This window comes from Procambarus clarkii, chromosome 2 (genome assembly GCF_040958095.1).
Source record: "Procambarus clarkii isolate CNS0578487 chromosome 2, FALCON_Pclarkii_2.0, whole genome shotgun sequence".
In the NCBI taxonomy this organism is placed as follows: Eukaryota; Metazoa; Arthropoda; class Malacostraca; order Decapoda; family Cambaridae; genus Procambarus; species Procambarus clarkii.
Genome location: NC_091151.1, coordinates 8765144 through 8786987, shown reverse-complemented (window position 1 = coordinate 8786987; position 21844 = coordinate 8765144). Strand labels below are relative to the sequence as shown.

The window sequence follows — 21844 nt, the reverse complement described above, 5'->3', positions numbered from 1 at the left end:
GGGTTGTACCAAGCACATCTCTCAGGGTTGTACCAAACACATCTCTCAGGGTTGTACCAAGCACATCTCTCAGGGTTGTACCAAGCACATCTCTCAGGGTTGTACCAAACACATCTCTCAGGGTTGTACCAAACACATCTCTCAGGGTTGTACCAAACACATCTCTCTGGATGGTCCCAAACACGATCTTGCTCGTATTCTGGACTCCAGCCTGCCGACAATTTATTTATTTATTTATTGCCTACAGCTTTACATTGAGGCATTGTACACAAAATTTATTGAATTATTAAATCAGGAATTAGTGTGATTTATTATCAGAAATGCTTCCCCCTCAGGGCTGGTCTTCAGACCTTGTAACAGCATCAGACTAGTAAAATAAGAATGGCCACTCCCTATCACTGAGTCAGAAGTGGAACAAGGCCCTTTCTTTACTGTTGACGAGGTCCATCAACAATGAATTCCACAGGATTCTTGATTATATGTGAAAGAAACCAGCACCACGTCACGTGTGTCCCAATTTATAATTTATTCACAATTAATAGTAATTCACAAAATATTGTGAATGCAGCCCACAGGCTGGATGCATTAGGTCTTAAAAATACGTGAAAATATTTGTTAATTTAATATTATTCAAAAGGTAACGGTCACATTTTCTTTATTACTTGGAATAATAAGTTGTAATTCTTCATGTTTATACTAACATTTCTATTTTACCGTCAATTTAAGAATTATACACAATAGAAACATATCTTTTGGTGGGTATTTAATTCAATTGAAATTACTTAAATTTTATTCAACATGGTGGAAAATTTCCCACGGTTACAACTCCTCATGAAGGTGACTATTTCCCCCCCCCCGCCCTCCTTTGTCAGCAACTGGTATGTGTTTTACTCTGCAGGCATTCTGAATTACAGTGGCTCCTTACTTTGTGGCCCCAATCCACATAGGTTATAAATGTATTTGCAGCAAGGCAGAGGTGAACAAGTAAATTCAGCATGGCCAGCTCTGCTAAAAACCACAGAGTGCTGGCACTCAAGGAGCATGGAAGTCAATGACATCATTAAGAAGAGCGCTATCACTCAGCATTATATCCAAAATCGAAAGATTCTCCAACACTTGTCTGACTTGTCAAATCCACGAAGTTATCTAGCATCTCTTCTTAAGAGCTTCCCTAGCAGTTACCTAGCAGTAACTAGGTACCTGGGAGTTAGTCAGCTGTCACGGGCTGCTTCCTGGGGGTGGAGGCCTGGTCGAGGACCGGGCCGCAGGGACACTAAGCCCCGAAATCATCTCAAGATAACCTCAAGTTAACCTCCTTCTGTGAATTAAAACAGATGGATGGGGGAATCAGGCTATTGCTTTAGAAACACAAATTGATTCATCATTGCTAACGCTGCAAGAAGATTACTCACCCAGGAAGCAGCCACCTTCCAGAAACCCAGTTAGCCTGGGTTTGGCGTTCCTGTAGATTGTTAAGCTACATCAAGTCCATATATAGCAAATTTCCCCGACCCGAAGCCTCGATTTTAAAGATGCGTTAAGTTATGTCAGAAAAAACCCTGTTTACCAAATCCTTTATAATCCTCTCTTCTGTATCCATTCGTCCACTGTACAAGTTGAAAGGTTTTGCATTCAAGACACAATGACATAAAGAGAAGCCTCTCCATAGCTCAGTGTCCAGCAGGGAAATAACCTCGTTTCCTTCTGGACCATAACCCTAACAGTCCTCACAGCCTCCTGTGAGAATCTTTCATTACTTGTGTTATAATATGCTGCTACTTTTCTTCTTCTGTTCCCATTCCATCCAAGACCCAGTGCGCACCATATGGCTGACAACGACCGCCGTTATACTAAACAGTATGTAACGTTGGCCGCTTTCAACCAAGGGCGCTCACTGGGGATGGACTTATTCTCTTCATCTCTAATGTCAGAATGTGCATCATCATTGGCCAATAAATCAGATATTTTATCATCAAGAACGCAACAACATTATGAGTCTAAAACCGGGGAACGAGTCTCTTGAATGACTTTCCTCCATGACGCCTTCATACTAAATAAGGAAAGCGGGGAATTTTTCCCCTGAGCTTACCAGAGGTTACCAGAGGCAGCTATTGAACAAGTGCTCAATATCTGTAGTGAAGCTCCGCCTAGGATATAATGCCTAGATTTTTTGTTTATAAAATGGTAAACTTTTTATAAGTCACATGACGTGAGGCATAGTCAAGAGGGTTACAGATTAATGAAAGGTTATTAAAGTAACACTCAAAATAATGTTTACTATAAAGTCAGATTTATGTATATGTCAGGTGACTGGAGGTAACCGAGTTAACTTTACGGATTGCTCGTGTGTAGCAAGTGCCAGCGGTAACTGGGTCTTCATCGACCTGGACGATGTTCACAACATCACATCTGTCTCCGTCACCACCTCCTTCGGCAACGAATCCATCCTCCTCACGAATGCAACTATTCATGTATGTTTATTTGTAATTAAGTATTTTCCTCTTCTTAAGTGTCTTTTTCATATCACTTTACCCTCTTTTTCACAGTTGTGCCACTAACGCAAACATGTGTGCAGCTTAGAGGTCTGTGGTAGTAGGGTAAATTGAGACGTAGACCGCGTGCAAGCCATGCAACAGGTGTGCAATTGCACACACGTGTCAGGTGCACCTGACTCGCGCGTGGCAGAACGTGTCAGGTGTCGCTCGGTGGTTGTGTGTCGCGAGGGGCAGCATGTTGTGTGTCGATGTGGGTAAAAGTTTAAGTATAGGAAGAGGTGAAGTGTCCAGGTGATCAATAGTAGTAGTAGAAGATGAATATGTATGAGTATGTGCCGTAGAGTTAATCGTGTGTAGATATATAGTTAAATAACAGCATTAAATAAATCGTTGCTACCCTGGTGCGGGGTAGACGTCTAGGCCTACCCCTCCACATGGATTTACTGCTAAACGGGTACAGACGGCCTTGAGGATCTCACAACCTAGCAGTGATATATACCAGATATCTGGATAAACAACACCCCTTGTTTTTGAAGTGGTGCCTTGGGCAATGGGGACATGGCCGCTTCCCCTTACCTCACGCCTGGTCAGACGCCTGAGGTGGTACCCAGGGCGCTGGAACTTTAGCCCCTATTGGCCCGTTCCCCTAAGCTGTATTTCCCCTGTAGAGCCTGATCACGGTGGCAGGAACGGACCACTGCATACCGTTTTACAGATGCCTCAGTGATTGGTGGTGCCAGTGCAGTGTTACACACAGTGTAGAGGACTATTAAGTGTGTGTGTGTGTGTGTGGATAAAGTAGGTATCAGAGTGGCACTCTCTGCACCTGTCACTCTAGTCGGAGCCACACTACCAGTGCGGTACCCTCAGCAGCGTTGCCAGCTGACCGTGTATACACTACACCTGCGTTTGCTTGTATGGTGTCTGAACTATTCTTCTTGTCTCTGCACTATGATTAATAGCCGCTGTTGTTCTGGGTCCAGGCCATAGCCTGAAGTGCTCCCACTCTGGTAGATGCTGACGTGTCTTGTCACTTCATGTTGTGACTGGCAACTATGGCCACTTCCCGCCCGCCTTCTGGGGTCACCCACAGCGACCCTTCCCAAAATGCTTCAGACGCATCTGCGTCCACTTCGGCCACCACCCCGCATGATGTACAGCATGGCCAAACACTCCATACCTCTGTTCCCACGTATGAGGAGGACACCAGCTCAAGTGATGAAGCAGCCTCGGATGGTAGTTTTACTGTACACAAAAGCCGGAAGACCTTACGTAAAGAGAGAAGGTTAAGGGAAGGTAACAACTCTGTCAAGACGACCAATGTCACCCCCACAATGGGGGGGGGGGGACCACGACCCACCCTAGCACCCTGTAATAAATATGCCAGGCTGGCATTTCCATCTCTAGTTACCAGTGACCAGAGGTACGCCTGGATGAAACGTGACCTTCCTCGTCATTTTCCTGACCCCATAGACCTCATAATCCCTAGACACGCCTCGCCCTACATCTATATAGCCAGGTCCGATGAAGTCACCATCTCGGCCCTACTCCAAGGTCGAGTGGGTGGCATCACATTCAGTAAAGCAGACTCTCCTGAGAGGTCCAGGAGGTACAGCGAGTACCTTGTCACATCCTACCCTCATGACCTTGACATCTCCCATGCGAAAGAACTACCAGGTGTGTACAGTGCAAGACGCATCAAGTCTGGGAAAACGAGGCGCCGCCTCCCAATCATCACAGGTTCCTAGGCCCCTACCGGCCAGCCTATCCCATAACACCCTGGGTGTCCTCAGCTGTCATGTGTTTTAACTGTCAACACTTTGGTCACGTAGCCAAGCGCTGTCAATCTTCAGACACCTGTGCCTTCTGTGCAGCCAATCGTCTCAATAAAGAATGCTCCAATAAAGACCACGCCCTTGGGACTGATGAGACCACATCCTCAGCCACCAAGCACAGATGTTCCAGGTGCTTGCGTGAGGGTGTGACCGCCTGGCACAAGGACTGTGTCAAGCGGCCTCCCCCGCACAGCACAGTGGGACAACCCTCCACCACCCCAGTCAACCCCCCCACCCGGGGTGGCCCCACCACTACACCTACCCGCCCCACCACCCGGGATGACCCCACCACCGTTCCTGACACCAACAGCCTGACAACTTTCCCTCGCCTACCTGGGAAGCCTGACGCCAGCCTGCAGAGGGAGGTGTTAGAACTTCCAGCTCGCATGAGTAAAATAGAAATTACCGTCAATAAGATTCAAGAAACACTCACGAAGATTGAAAATGGTCTCAACAGCAGTTATGCTAAGATCACCATGGACAACCCGAGTCAGTGTTCAAGCGATCATCTCGCCAGCCCGAGGAGTGAAGCGAACGTCCAAGTCTCTAGTGAAATGCCTACCAGTAATGTAAGTGTTGACACGTCTCAAGCAAGTATTGACGCCTCCTCCAGTGCTGTAAGTGTTGACACGTCTCAAGCAAGTATTGAACCCCCCTCCAGTGCTGTAAGTGTTGACATGTCTCAAGCAAGTCTTGACGCCTCCTCCAGTGCTGTAAGTGTTGACACGTCTCAAGCAAGTATTGAACCCTCCTCCAGTGCTGTAAGTGTTGACACGTCTCAAGCAAGTATTGAACCCCCCTCCAGTGCTGTAAGTGTTGACATGTCTCAAGCAAGTCTTGACGCCTCCTCCAGTGCTGTAAGTGTTGACACGTCTCAAGCAAGTATTGAACCCTCCTCCAGTGCTGTAAGTGTTGACACGTCTCAAGCAAGTATTGAACCCCCCTGCAGTGCTGTAAGTGTTGACGCCTCCTCCAGTGCTGTAAGTGCCGCTGTGGTGAGTGAAACATATGAAAACCCGTGTGTCTTAGCTATAATTAACAAATGCGCTCAAGAACTCATTCCAAACAATACCGCCGCTTGTGTCTCTATGAATCTTGATGAACATGAAATGATTGTAGATGTTAGGAGAAGTACAGGCACCCAGCTGACCTTGAAACAGATGAGAGAACTCTTTGACATTGATGACTGTGAACAATTGTCATTTGTATGCAATGGTCTACAACTTGTGAATCTTGTAAACGTTTCTCTTCGTCAGGTTATAAACACCATTACCCACGACCAATTCACTCTTAAATTTCTCACGTGGAATGTGAGAAGCGTGCGGAGGAGGCTGTTTAATCTAATGAAGCACGCTGGTGACAACAACATTGATGTACTGTGCCTGCAGGAACCATACACTGCAAACACAAAAAATAAAACGCCACCCAATCTCCCAGGTTATGTAGCTTTCTCAAATGTTGGTTCACATGATGTCGGTATCTTGACGTATGTTAAAAGTAACGTAGTGTGTAAACATGTTAAAAACCACAAAAGTGACGACTCATATTATCAACAGTTTCAGATTGCTACAGCGACCGGCTTTATTAACTTGGTTAATGTATATGTAAGGTGCGATCAAATGGTGGAAGCCTCTCTCCCAAAAATTACCAGCAGCTCTCAAACCATTGTCATGGGTGATTTTAATGCTAGACACACTAGCCTGGGTGACACCAAAACAAACAGGAATAGCAGAGTCTATGTAAAATACTTAAGAGATAATAACATGTCCGTGTTCAACTTTGACTCTTCTAACGTCACACACCTCAGGGGTGGCAGGCTTGATTATGTCATTGGTCACGGCCTCATTGATAATGCTGTCAGAGGATCAATTGTTCATGAATTAGTTAGTGATCACTTTGCCATATTCAGTTCATACACTATCAATAATGTCAAACCCCTAAACTTTGAAAAAAAAATTAATATCCTTGAAAATTTACACATGCTCTTCAAATTCCGCATTTCCGAATGGTATAACACTTACTGCTTTACTACCGTCAATGCATTATATGAGGACCTGGTCACCGAAGTAACCACTTTTTATGACAATGTTGTAAAATCCACAAGACCCAAACCAGTGAGGAAGGGACAGAGGTGGTTCACTGACTCACGCCTTAAGCCCCTGCATGACAGAGTTCTATTCCTAGCTGAGCAGTATAAAACACACCCTCAACATATTTCTTAAAGCCAGCCGAGAGTTTAGAGAGCTAAAGGAACAGGTGTATAACCAGCACTGGGAACAGTTTCTGCATCAATCATGCAACATCCTCATCCCAAATGTGGAATAAAATTAAAAAGATTTCTCGTCCTAGCAGTCGTCAACTTGATCACCATTCACCTGTAGACTATGCCGACATGCTGCTTCAGCAATATTCAAGCACTGCTAGTATAAGCAGCCTGCCCCTAGATGTGCAAAACTATCTGGCTAGTACCAAAATAAATCATAACTTCAATATTGAAATTGCCTGTAGTGAAATAGGGCCTGATGATAACTATGGCATAACCCCCTTTGAAATTAAAAATGTACTCAAGAAAGGTAAGGCTACCTCTCCTGGAGAGGATGGCATCACTTACAACACCATGAGAGTCCTTGCTGAGCTGCCACATAGCCCTTTGCTAGAATTATTTAATCAAAGTCTAAGGCAGAGTGTCTTACCTGACCGCTGGACACAGGGACTCATAATACCCATACCCAAGCCTAATTCACAAAAAATTAGACCCTTTTCTCTGACGTCGTGCATGTGTAAAGTTCTTGAGAGAATTATTCTCGACAGACTAATGTTTCAAATCAAGCCCCACCTTGCCCCTAACCTGTATGGTTTCCTTCCTGGAAGAAGCACACAAACTTGCTTTGCTGAATATTTTATCAGAGGGGGACCAAATCACAGGCGGCATTTATTGATCTCTAAACTGCCTATGATACAGCAAACAGATAAATAATCCTAGAACAGCTAGCCTCTTTTGGAGTTAAGGGAAGACTTGACATGGCTCAGGGGTTACCTGAGTAACAGAACCGCCTCAGTCCTTTTGAAGGGGGTCAAAAGTAAACTTTGTGCATCCTTTGAGTTGGGTACACCCCAGGGTGGAGTCCTACACTGTTCAATGTTCTGATGCATAAATTAACAATTGATATTCCCACACTACCTGATGAAGCCGTCATTTGTTATGCCGATGACATATGCATTGTTGCAAATTCCCAAACTAGACTGCAAGCTCTACTTGACTCATTCGCTGCTAAAAGCATTGAATGTGGTTTTGTTATCTCTATAACTAAATCCAGAGTTCTCCATCCCCAAGAGAAAACTCATGTCCCTATAACTTTCAAGGTCAACAACCTGAACATTGAAACGTGTGGGCAGCACAAATACCTTGGAGTTGGTATTAACAGTGACATTGTAAATGATCTACACCGTAGGTTAAAAGAAAGACTAAAACCATTGAGAACACTTACTGGTAAGAATATTGGTATCAATATTAAATATGCTAGACTATTCTATATGATGTTCGTTAGATCTCTCGTTGATTATAATGCTCTGCACTTAATTAATTTCCCCTCCTCTGTGTTGGACAAACTTGAAGTAGTAGAGAATGAGGCCATGAGGATAATTCTTGGTGCCCCAAGATGCACAAGAATCATCAGCATGCGGGAAGAATTGAAGCTTCCAACCATACTAGAGAGAATAATGCAAGTCAACACCACCTTTTGCCTTAAAGTCATGAGAGACCCTACATCTCCTGCATTGCTCAGAGACAAATTATTTAGTGCTGTTAACACCCTTTTGACTGGTGCCGACATACCAACTCACTCCTTTTATGATAATTGGCTGAGCAACAATGCTTACAATCTCATTAAACTTAACATTCCTTTTAAGTGCAATCTACCTGTCTCTTTATCTGTACCCCACCATTCAAGTATCATACACACCTGTCACCAAGAAAGATAATGAGAATCTTGCTCTTCTCAAAGCTGTCACTCATGAAACAATTGCCTCCTCCATCGAGAGTTCAAGATCTCACGGGCACTGTGTCTACACCGACGGCTCAATCCAATCCTCTACTGGACGGACTGCAGCGGTATGTAGGTTTTTATAGAAATAATATTTGCACAAAGAGTGTCAGTGTCAGGTTAAACAACTGGCTGACCTCCACACAAGCAGAACTAGCAGCATTACACCTAGCTACCAGTACATTAAAAAACATTGGAGGAGGAATAATATTCTGTGATTCAAAGTCTGCTCTTCAAGCAATCGAAAACTTCTCTTGGAAGATCGACAGCAAGAACCTCATACTCCCAATTATAAATGACCTAATTGATGCACAGAGTAAAGGGTGTCGAATCTCCTTTGTATGGATACCTTCACACATAAATATAACCCATCATAATGAGACAGACATTGCAGCCAAATTAGCGTGTAACAAGTTTGAAGTTGAATTAGATCTAGGTATCCCCATCTCTGCTGTCAAAACTGTATTGGTCCAAACATTCAGATCTGATAGGAAAGAACATACTGACTCCCAACGACCTGAAAGTACTAGTATAAAAAGCTATGATTTGTTCAGATCTGAAACCTATATCTATGGGCAGCACAAAACGTCCACTAGACTGTGCGACATAGTGGTTGCAAGGATCAGGTTGGGTTACCGTTACCTTTGGCAGGTAACGGTAACCCAGGTAGCTGCAGGTGACGGATCTCCCAGTCCTGAGCACTCCAGTTGCAAACTCTGTGAGCAGGAACTACGGCATGATCTCCCGCACTACATCACTGAATGCCCAGTTATTAGACCTTTCAGACCAGCTGGCATGAGGTACCTGGAGCTTTGCAATTACTTAATTCACTCTCGTATTCTTGAAGATATCCTCACAGTGTACCCAAAATTTGCCAGTGCAGGCTACTGAACACATGGCCCTGTATGACTAACCATCCTGCGAGATGGGGACTTGTATTACCACTGCTGCCTTATTCAATCATGTGTTGATGATATCCTCAAAATGCATCCGGAGTCTGCCAGTGCAGACTGCTTATCACATGCCTCTGTATGACTAACCATCCTGTGTGATGGGGATTTTTTTAGCATCACCTAGTTAGCTTTTTTTTTGACACACTGTACTCCACTTCATATAGTCTAGCATAGCTGCACTAATGCAGATGTACCTCATATCTTAATAAAAATAAAAATAAAAGTTAAATAACAGTATGTAGGAGGGATATGTTGAGGAGGCCTAGAGAGGGGGGCCTCCCTACCCCTGACTGGGTAGGAGACCGAGCTTTAAAGATGGGAGGTTAGGGGTAGGGCACGGGAAGGAGGAGAGGGGAAGGGAGGGGAGCAGGCGGAAGCTATGACTGATAGCGCGGGTCTCTGTTTTATTATAGTAATTCTTTGTCTCTGGTGTGGGTCTCCGCGGTGATTATTATCATGACAGACTCGAGGGTGTTCATGGTAGAGGTGTCAGCATCCCCCTCCCCCTACCCTGCTTCCAGAGCGCTGAGGATATGCGGCTCATACCCACCACATAGGTCTTAGGAGTGACACCACATGACCACATGGGGTCACCTCTTCGAAGGTTGAGGCATAACTGTTGTGAATGTCATCTTCAACCTCTACTATAGTCAGTCCTGCCAATCCCTCCCCCTCCAACCACATAGCAGGGTATATCACATACCACCCCCACCACACATAGGTATGAGGTCTTCAATGTCGCGTGCCCCTGGGCGGGGAGCGAGCCTTTGGAGGCAGCTCGCCTCTGTAAAGTTTGACACATAACTGTGGCTAAATGAGGCAATACCGCCAACCATACCCGTTCTCGACCGCTCCCTCCCCTCACACTTAGCAGTCACTTGACACCCACAAGTTAACAGATTACACGCATTTCTCGCCATACAGAATAATAAATAAATAAATAGTTAGGAGAAGTAAACCCGTTTATATATAATTTGTATTCTTTTATTATTATTTAACACTTAAGTAGCACCGCATGTCTCTGTATTCGTATCAGATAATGACTATAGCGTGAGGTATAGATCTTTTAATTTCGCTTTTGACTCTGAGTAACGAGTCTCAAAGTATACCAGTCTTCAATTTTCTTCTATCAATTCAAATCAAATCTCTGCCAGTAAAAGCAGTCACTCAGGAAAAGTCAGTAGACATTTTTACTGAATGTGGGAAAGACAACTTCTAGAGGCAGCAGCACTAGGAGACTTGCAGGTATGTGTTTCCACTACTGAATTAAATATATGTAATTTTTAAATCTAATCCCGGGAGCTTCACCATTACACACATCTAGGTGGTTCCCCAGTCCTCCATAAACGAGGCAAAAAAAAAATAGTAAGTAAGTAAGTAATTATCAAAAGAAGGCACCAAACCGGGAAGGCTATGTAGCACCATCAAAGACGCAAAATAATCAGAGGGCGCAAAATATCACCAAGGATGCCAATACGAGAACAAAAACGCATAAGGCGAACGATATCAAAAGTATCCGAGTCACCAAGAATTCTATCGAGGGACAGGTGACCGCGAGGGGCGGTCGGAAAGCAAGACATACGCTCGTCCTGGAAGTCAGGACATTCAAGAAGGACATGCACGACCGTAAGAGGGAAAATGCAACTAGGATAATAAGGAGCAGGGCGGCGCTCCATCAAGTGACCATGGGTTAAGCAAGTATGGCCAATACGCAACCTCGCCAGAGCTGTTTCCCACCGCCGGTTACGGTGGAAGGAGGACTGCCACGAGGAAACACAACATTTAAGAGTACGTAGCTTGTTACCAGTAACAGACAACCAAGAAGCCTGCCAACGGGTAAGGACTGAGGAATGGATAGCCGGGTAAAAGTCGGAATACGGAATGCCCTTACGAGAGATGGGACAAGAGCGGACAGCTTCCTTGGCGGCAGCATCCGCACGCTCATTTAAAGACACACCAATATGGCTGGGAACCCAACAAAACTCAACCGACTTAAATTTACTGTGAACGAGAAACAGCCAATGCTGGATCTCGACAACCACTGGATGAACTGGATTAAAGGACCCGAGAGCCATGAGGGCACTACGAGAGTCAACAAACTACAAAGGAAGACTGACAACGAGAAAGTAGGAGACGAAGAGCATAGAGAATAGCATAAAGTTCCGCTGTAAAGATGCTAGTCTCCGGAGGCAAGCGACACACATAAGTGCGATCAGGAAAAACAACAGAGTAGCCAACACCGTCCACTGACTTAGACCCATCGGTGAAGGCAGAAACGGAGCGGGAGTGAGAAGAAAAGTGCTCGAGGAAAAGGCGTTTTAGAACCGTAGGAGGGGTAAAAGCTTTAGTGATACGGGTCAAGGATGTACAAAACCGCGGAAGAGGGACCCTCCACGGGGGCAAAGAAGGAACAACACGAGGAGAAACATCAGAAATACGAACGGAAAGAGAATCCTGCAGGCGAGATAAACGGACAGAAAGAGGGAGGTGGTGAAGAGGAACAGGAACCGCAGGAGGGGTAAAAGTTAAAGCACGACAGAGGCGGGAGGAAGGATGTTGCAAGGACCGTGCAAGATAGCGAAGACAGTAGTGATCACGGCGGTCCTGGAGAGACAGGAAGCCAGTGTCAACATACAAGCTAAGGACGGGAGTCGAACGAAAGGCACCAGAACTGAGGCGCAACCCAGTATGGTGCAAAGCATCAAGACGGCGAAGAGTAGAAGGAGAAGCAGACGAGTAAGCAGGGCAACCATAATCGAGCTTAGACAGGACGAGAGAGGAATGTATAGCAAGGAGAGTGCGCCTATCTGCCCCCCAAGAAGTATGGGACAAGACCCGAAGGAGGGTAAGGGCCTTAGAGCACTCAACACGGAGGTAAGAGATATGGGGAGACCAAGACAAACGAGTGTCAAGGAATAACCCCAAAAGCTTCGCGGAATCTTTGTATTCAAGGGGATGACCATAAAGTGACAAAGAGGGACGAAGAACAACCCGTTTCCGCGTAAATGTCATGGCACAAGTCTTAGAAGTAGAGAACTTGAAGCCATGATCAGTGGCCCAAGACGACACGGCATCAATTGCAAGTTTAAGCCGGCGTTGAAGGAGAGGCGAATCATCACCCTGACAACAAAGGGTAAGATCATCGACATAGAGAGCGGAGAAGACACCAGAAGGAAGAGAGGAAAGAAGACCATTGAGGGCAACCAAAAAAAGAGTAGTGCTCAGAACACTACCCTGGGGCACACCTTCGTATTGCTGAAAAGAGGGAGAGAGAGCGGTACCAAGGCGCACCCGAAAGGAACGACGAGAGAGGAAGCTGCGGAGAAAGAGAGGGAGATGACCACGAAGGCCAAAAGAATGAAGTTGAGATAGGATATGATAACGCCAAGTGGTGTCGTAAGCCTTTTCCAGGTCAAAAAGGACGGCAACAACGGAGGTCTTCGCAGCAAAAGCAGTACGAATATAGACCTCCAAGTTCACCAGGACATCCGTCGTGCTGCGGCACTTGCGGAAACCAAATTGAGAAGGGGAGAGGAGGTGATGGTGTTCTAGGAACCACATCAGACGAACGTTAACCATACGTTCAAAGAGTTTGCAGACACAACTTGTGAGAGCAATAGGGCGAAAGTCCTTAGGGGAAGTACCCAGAGACCCCGGTTTGCGAACAGGGAGGACAACGGCATCGAGCCAGTCCTCAGGGACTGACGACGACTCCCAGATCCGATTATACAGACTCAGTAAATACTGAGACGTGCCCGGAGGGAGATGGCGAAGCATCTCATAATGAATACCATCGGAGCCCGCCGCCGTAGAACCGCAGAGGGCAAGGGCAGAACGAAGTTCAGAGAGAGAGAAGGGATCATTATAGGGAAGCTGAAGATGAGTGCAGAAATCTAAAGGACGAGACTCAAGGACAGGTTTACGAAGAAGGAAAGATTGGGGAAGATGAAGACCAGAGCTAACAGAAGAAAAGTGGGAACCCAGTTCGGAAGCGACATGCAACGGGTCCGCCACAAGAGTATCATGGAGGTGAAGGACCGGTGAAACATCGGGAACGAACTTACCCGCTATCTTGCGGATACGCTTCCAGATCTGGGCCAGAGGGGTTTCGGACGTAACTGTTGAGACATAAGATGCCCAACATTCACGTTTAGCCGTACGGATGGCCCTACGGGCTACCGCACTCGCTTTCCGAAAGAAAAGAAAAGAATCGGTCGTCTGCCTACGGAGGTGCCTCTTCCAGGCTGCACGCTTACAGCGGACAGCCCGAGCACAGTCCGCATTCCACCAGGGAACGCACTTCCGTGGACCCCGAGAGGAAGAGCGAGGAATAGAGCGGAGGGCAGCGTTGAAGACAGTGTCATGAAAAAGGAGGAGAGCGCGAGAGAGAGGCAGAAGGGAGAGGTCAGAGAGAGCAGCACTGAGGGTAAATAGGGTCCAGTCTGCCTTAGCAAACTGCCACCTAGGGAAAGAGAGGGAAGGGCGAAAAGAGAAAAAGGAAACAAGGATGGGGAAATGATCACTTCCATGGAGGTCATCAAGAACCTGCCACGTGAAATCTAAGTAAAGAGAAGAAGAGCAGAGAGAAAGATCAAGACAAGAAAGGGTGCGAGTCCGAGAGTCCAAATGAGTGGGCTCACCAGAATTCAGAAGAGACAGGGAAGAAGATAGGAGAAACGGCTCAAGGAGGCGACCCCGGGTATTCGTCAGAACGTCACCCCAAAGAGAATGACGACAATTGAAGTCACCCAGCAGGAGCACAGGCTCCGGCAAGGAGTCTAGGAGGTGTTTCAAATCAGGAAGAGAGAGCGGGACACTCGGGGGGAGATAAATGGAACAAACTGTGTACCATTTCCCCACAAAGATACGAGCAGCAGAACAATGGAGAGGCGAAGGAAAGAGTAAAGGAACAAAGGGAACATCTGCACGAATCAAAAGAGCAGAAGAATTAGAAGCCCCAGCAATGGCTGGGGGGGGGGGAGAGAAAGGAATAGCCACGAAAACGACCAGGACGAGCACCAAGCATTGGCTCCTGGAGACAGACACAAAGGGGCGAAAACCGCGAAATCAGAAGTTGGAGTTCGAGGAAATTGGCGTAATAACCTCGAACGTTCCATTGAAGAATGGACAACGACGAGAATAGAAAGGACAAAAACAGAGAACAAGGAAGAAACAAAGGCGAAAGAGCAACAGAGCACGTTAAAGAATATCAGGGTCGGGATCAGGGTCAGCAAAGTCAGGGTTAGGGGGCATGGGTAAACTGAGCAAAGACGGAGGGAAGGAAACGGGAGAACAGATCAGAGGTGGGCGGGCGGGGTCCGGAGGAGGAGGAGGAGACAACGGAGAGGAGCAGTCAAGGACAGCAGTAGGAAGAGGGGGAGTAGAAAGAGGGGAGCGCACCCCAGCAAGAGCAGCAACCGAAAGGGAAGCAGGGGCCAAAGAAACCTCCATAGCAGGAACAGGGGGCGCAACCACTGAAACGGGAGGGGAAGGAGCAACAGAGCCAGAAGTAGGAGCTAAGGAAGAAAGCGAAGCCTTCTTACCCGCCGGGGAAGAGGAAGGAGAGGAGCCAGGCTTACGCTTCTGACTTAAAGAGACAGGTGTCCCAGCAACTACGTACCGGGCAACGGATTCCAGTGTCTCAACAGGAGAAGCCGAACGAGAGCACACACGACGGCCGTTAGGAGAGCGATGGACATCCGCCTGCACCGACAGGCAGCGGGGAGAGCCGATAGATGGAGGAAGAGGATGGGAAGGAGGATCGGAGGGGGACGAGGAAGAAGACACAGGAGACATGACAGACCGGGTTGAAAGAAGGGGAACCCCAGACAAAGGACCAGGAGGGGGACCCCTCGGGAAAGAACTCAAAGGAACAGAGGAGGGGACAGTGGGCGTATCAGGGTCCAAGGCCCGGAAACGGTTGAGAGTCTGAGGAAGGGGGGAAGGACGAGGAGAGGAAGAGCGCAACACGCGAGCATAAGAGATGTTAGTATAAGGCGGGAGCCGGCGAACCTGGCGCCTCGCCTCAGGAAAAGACAAACGCTCCCGGTGCTTCAGGTTAAGGACGGCTGCCTCAAGCTTGTAATGGACAAGGGAGAACGTAGGATGGGCCTCACCGCAGTTGAGGCAGCGAGCTTGGGGAGAAGTGCACTCCGACTTAGAGTGACCTTCACTCCCACACAAAGGACAGAGAGAGACAGTCCCAGAGCAGCGGAGGGCACCATGCCCAAACCTCCAGCACTTATTACAAAGTCGAGGAGAAGGAATATACTCCTGGACAGAGCACCTAGCACCAGCAAGAATGACAGAGGATGGAAGGGTCCTACCATCAAAGGTGATCTTCACAACGCGAAGGGGTTGACGGCGACTACCACGAGGGGGACGAGTAAACGAGTCAACCTGGAGGACAGAATGGCCTTGGGCATCAAGGATATGCCGAATATCATCGTGGCAATCCTGCAGATTCAGAACACCGGTTGCAACATGGGGTGGGAGGAGAATAGTGCCAACACTGGAATTCATCTGAACGTTCTTGGAGACCCGAACAGGGATCTCGCCAAGGCAAGATAAGGCAGCCAAGCGGGAAGCCGCATCCTGAGAAGGAGCAGCAACGACACGTGTACCGAGACGAGTGGGGTTGAAAGTAACACACGCATCCACGGAATCTACAAGATGCCGATGGAGGGAGAAATCGTCAGGAGGCGCAGAATCAAGAGGGAGGAGATCAAAGTATTTGGCCCATGAAGCGGGACCAAACAAGGCCTGATACGCATCAGCACGGGAAGGAATCGAGCGAGTGCGGTTGGGGCGCGAACGGCGTTGAGAACCCCTAGAGAGAGAGGGGTCAAAAGGCGCAGTAGTCACAACGAAAGACTTAGCCACACCAGGGGACGAAGTGGTCACCACCGGGGGCTGGAGGCTCGACCCAACCTCAGAGGAGGGAGGGGAGCTGGGGGAAGAAGTCAGGACGGTCAAAGGAGGAGCAAGGTCGGGGCCCAACGCAGCGGGAGCTACAGAGCCTGGTCTTCCAATACAGGCCGACTCGGGGGCTTGGTCGCCCACCCCACGAGCCTGAGAGGGTACAACGGAAATATTCAACGACATAGAGACGAAAAGTGACAAATTCATCCACGAATGTGCCCCCATACCCACCATGGAGCCACAATTAGAGGCAGGACACCCAACAGGAAGCTATCGCCGATCATGCCGGGGCCCCCTAGAGGTGCGTCGTGAGTATACGCCCCACAAACGCCACCTTAAGAACCGTCAGTCCGTCGAGATCGGGTTCAGCGACGAAAGGGGGATTGACAATAAAAGGTTCCCCTCGCTCGAGACGTCGGGTACTACAGTTCTACGGGTGCAAGAGTATGCCTCCTCAAGCACCCGGGCGTCAAAATAGAAGAAGTCCAAAGAAATAATCCAAAACAAGCAAAAGTTCGGCAGGAAACGACAAGCAGATAGGAGAAGAGGGGGGAGAAAAACGAAACATAAGGAAAAGGAAAAGCGATCCGGCACAATTGGAGAAGACAGCAGCAGGAGTGCAAGGCCAGAAAAGGACAGAGGACTGCCCAACGGAGCATCACACTCCGGCAGCCGTCCACCAAGCCCCCTCACGACGCCAACGGGCCGGAAGGGGAGGGGGTCATATGGGGCAAGTGTCAGCCTGTGGTCTTGTATGTCTTTCAGCAGTCAATAAGTAGTTAAAGGCGTAAACCCTTTATATATAATTTGGCCAGGGAGTGAGCCTTCAGGGGGTAGCTCACCTCTTGGGAGTTTGACACAAAACTGAACTAAATGACTCCATACCACACACGATACCTAGCAGGTCCCCCACCCCCCTCCCTCCCTACACCTAGCACACAAGTCTCTTTAATTTCCCCCTCCAAGGTTGAAGGGGGGGGGGGGGTGAGGTTACACACGGGTCTCTATATTCACAACAAATAATGACTATAGCCTGAGATATAGATCTTTTAATTTCGCTTGGACTCTGAGTAACGAGCCTCATCGCATACTAGTCTTCAACTTTCTTCTATCTAATCAAATTACTGGCTGCATTTAAATAGCATTTAGCATCAGTCAGTAAAGCAGTCACTCAGGTAAAGGCCAGTAGGCATTTTTACTGAATGTAGGAAACACTACTTCAGGAGTCAGTAGCACTGGGAGACTTGCGGGTAGTTTTTTTATTTTTATTTTTACATGCAAAGTATGCAATTTAAATACAATAAAAATGGGAAAACACAGAAAACATAACAAAACAAAACAATAGACCACCGGCCAGAAGGGCCGACAGCTCGGTACAACAAAATACAAACACGAAAAATGCAGTGAAAAACACAGACATCAAGACACAAAATAGAAAACAATTGTCAAACAAGCAAGCACAGTAACATCTCAAAACAAAACATCATAAAACAAAACAAACATGAAGATGCATAACAGAAAACTTAACAGGACAAGCACAATACACAACAAAAAAAACTAAATAATAAACAAGTACAACATGTAAAGCAATAATTAAAACACCAGTGCAAACGTACAGCACAGAAACAAGACATGAATAAAAACACCCACACCAAACCAACCGCTCCGCAACAAACCAATAATAAACAAGCAACCCATGCAAATCAGAAAATAAACATAGGTACATACACAACAACAAACACGCATCGGCCTGAAGGACCGAGAACAAAACACAACATAAAGCACATCATTAAACAAAACAAGAAAATCGCACAGCACACAACAAGCTAAGAATAAAAACATATGCAAGCAATGCAGAAGGATAACATACATGGCAAAGTAAAATCAGCTTACTTATGTGCCCGGGAATGGGGATACCACACATTAAACGCCTCCCAAATCAGCCACCTCCCCCAAGAGGCTTGACCCACCACCGGGGGCGCCATGTGAAGCGGAACCCCGGCAACAAACACTCACAGACCGGGAACTCATATGGTGTCCCTCCGGACGACACGAGTAACCGCCACCCTATCCCATACACCTGGAACCCGCTCATCAGAAAAGTCCTCCGGCTTCTCAGACAGCAGGAACTCGGCAACCCAGGCCTCCAGGTCCTCCACAGTAGGAGGCCGGACAGAGGGCACCACCACAGGGGCACCAGCGGCCACGGGCACACCACCAGACGACTGTAGGGAACCATGGCGGCGCGCATCCTTTCTCAAAGTCACCACCAGGCAACGCCAAGCACCAGCATCCTCACCACCCCCGGCGCCGGAAGCCACCACACCCCATTGCGGAAAGCCCCCGGGCGGGGAAGGAACAGGAGGCACACCCGAGACACAGGCAGCATCCCCAGCAGGCACATGTACCTCCGCCACCACCAACCATGGAGACAATGACTCATCCGGAGCCACGCCGTCAACACCTGAAGACCCACAGTCACTGAAGTCCCCAACATCAGCCCAGGCAGTAGACGAACGCCTGAAACGTTTGGGCTCCGGCCAGATATCGTCAGAGCCGGAAGCAGATCCAGAAGCACGGGCACCACTAGCCGGACGAACCGACGCCCGACGCAGAACGGCAGCAGCCTCTACCACAGGAGGAACTGGACCACACACAGCAGGAGGCTCCGCAGCCACCCCAGCACCCAGGACAGCAGGGACCCGAGGCGCGGACACAGGGCCAGGATCCGCATCCGAAGACGATGAAGCAGACGGCAATGCTCCACAGGGAGTACCAGGAAGGTCCACAGGATCGGCTGGGCCAGAGACATGGTCAGGAGGAACATCCGACGGCACCGCAACATCCGGAGGAGGATCTGCGACAACCGGGGGAACATCAGGAGACGCTGGGGGAGCCTCAGCAGCAAACGGGACGCTCACCTCCTCACCCCCGGAGTCCTCCTCCAGAGGAAGCGGCGGGAAATCCTCTTCACGGAACAAGTTCACAGGAGCGACCAGATCAGCAGTACACCCGGCAGCCTGATGCCCCAACAAGCCACACTAGAAGCAAGTACGGGGTTGTCGGACATAAAACACCTGCACGTAGTATCCCAACAGCCGGACAGAGGACGGAATGTCCGACCTCAGTCGCATCCCGAGGGTCCGAACGTTGGTCTTCACACCCGAATACGTGCCAGACGAAAGTGAGTTCATCCGCACACTGACGACGGAGCCGTACCTCTGGAAGAATCGCCGGAGGAGAGTCTCAGGAAACTCCATGGGGGCGCCACGAACACTAACATATGTCACAGCACCACTACGGTCCGAAACGGTCACAGACCCGGAGCCTTCCTGCAGCTGCAAAGTACGTCCCTCGTACCTCTGTAGAAAAGCACGGTACACCGCCTCACCCACAAACTTGATGATGACACGGTGAGTAGTGACCAGCTCAACACCATATACGTCCCAAACCGGGACTCGAAGCATGTCACTCAATACCACGTCCAGCAGCGGGTAACCAGCACGGCCAGTAAACTCCAATCCGATGGAGTTTAACCGCACAACAGCGGGAACAGGGGTGCCCATCGCAAAACACGCCACGTCCCCACCACCAGGAACAGCAGGGAGGGTAGACACCCCCATACCCACTGCTGGCGAAAATGGCAACTACCCCAAACTGCCGGAGCGGTCAAGCGACACGTCCTCACTCAACGGCAGCGCAGGTGGAACTCACTTGCGGGTAGTTGTGTGTCCACTAATGAGTGTCCACTCCCACTCCAACTCCCCTCCCACCCCACAGCCCATTCCATAAACCACCGCTACACCCTTCCCGGACCGGTTGTTATGTGCAAAAACCCTTTAACTCCTAACAGCAGTTGTCTCTCTCTCTCTCACACACACACACACACACACACACACACACACACACACACACACACACACACACACACACACACACACACACACACACACACACAGCGTGGTACGTCAGAATTTACTGTTGTGTTTTAAAGCAATATGTATGGGGGTAAGTAAGAGAGGGGCACGTATCAGGCTGTGGTCTTGTATGTCTTTCATCAGTCGATAAGTAGATAAAAGGCGTAAACCCTTATATATATAATTTTAATTTTTTTATTAAACACTTAAGAGTAGCATCAGTCCATCATAAACTAGTCTACATTATTTTTTTTAAAGTAGAGTTTACACTTTCAAGCTAACTAGCTAGACTAGTTTTTAGTCTTGGCATTATTATTTTATAAATTAAAAAAAAAACGCTTGTTCATTATCACAGAGTTCAGTGAACTGAAGATTAGAATTGCATTATGATTGAACTGAACTGAACTGCAGTTCTAAATAATTTGAAAGTTTATTAATATATTTATGTAGTGTGAGGCAATGCTGGTGGAAACAGTAAGTAGACTTTATTTAAATAAGAATATGAGAAAACTGACAGCATGAAATCTGTAGGATGGGTAAAGACAGTTTTGTTATTTATCCCGAGACGTCCACGCAGTAGTGAAACGTTAATAATGTTGACTAAGACTGTGACCGTGAGAATAAAGATGAGCACTGATGTTTCGGAGTGCTATTTTAGTCGAGAAATTATTGAAAGAAGGTTTATTGCCTAGTGTGAGAAAGAGAGACTATGAGGTGTATGGTGAAATCATACAAAAAATATTAGAATTTGTAAGTAGTTATCACGTCGCCCCAACTTATGTCTTCCAGCATTGCGTGGTTCACATTTCACATAAACCTTTCCTCCTAACGTAAACTATTAGTTCGTGGACTAGAGGGTCACCTTGGTTTAAACTAAGCGATACACACGATATGAAATGTGAAAAACTAGATCTACACTCATTACAGTTCGAATGAATGAATGTCTGATCTGTCTGTATAAACGGTGGAGATACAGATATAATGAACTGTTTTCACCTGATTGAGGAGTAATTTTAGTTAAGGAATGTGAAAGAGTGGTGTTGGGTGATGGTTTGGTAAAAGTTAGCCACATTATGAGACAGAACCAGTGTTTGAAGTGATGAGCAGCAGATACCTTATTTGCTAGAAGAAAAAACTAACAATCGCTTAAAATCCATGTTATATGTTTTGACTATCTATCTATCTAATAGCGTATTGCTACATTTTGAATTTGATTTCACACTGCTGTGTAATGCACAGAATTTTATATGTGGTGAACAGGACCTCCTCCTACTGCTCATAGATAATGGTGGATGTAAGTATTTTATGGAATATGACTCCTCTTATTCAAATCCTTTTTAAAACAAGATACAATATCCATGTTAAGCTTTGCGTCTCTTCACTGTTAACACGTGAGTGGGGGGGGGGGGGGGAGGGGGCTAGGAGAAACAACCGCTGATTAGGCGGTGACGGTAAAGCCATGACATCGAAGGCTAACGAGCCAAATGTCACACACATTTTTTTTTTTATTTTTTTTTTATTTTTATAAATTACACAAATACAAGAACACACAAAACAACGAAAACCTAAACACATCAAATATACCAATGAAGGAACAGTACACAGGAAGAAACAGTCTGTACACTAAACAATAACAGTAACCGCAAAACAAACACAAGCGCTGAACAAAATAAAAATGCA

The 21844-nt window shown here is 47.3% G+C and overlaps 1 protein-coding gene across 1 annotated transcript; it reads left to right on the top strand.

Moving 5' to 3' along the window:
- Nucleotides 1–4293: 4293 nt before the first annotated feature.
- On the top strand, nucleotides 4294–21505 carry LOC138367341 (mucin-7-like). The gene is made up of 2 exons (XM_069328775.1): nucleotides 4294–5640; nucleotides 21425–21505. Exons 1-2 carry the CDS (start codon nucleotides 4294–4296, stop codon nucleotides 21503–21505), a joined length of 1428 nt encoding a protein of 475 aa, XP_069184876.1.
- Nucleotides 21506–21844: the final 339 nt, after the last annotated feature.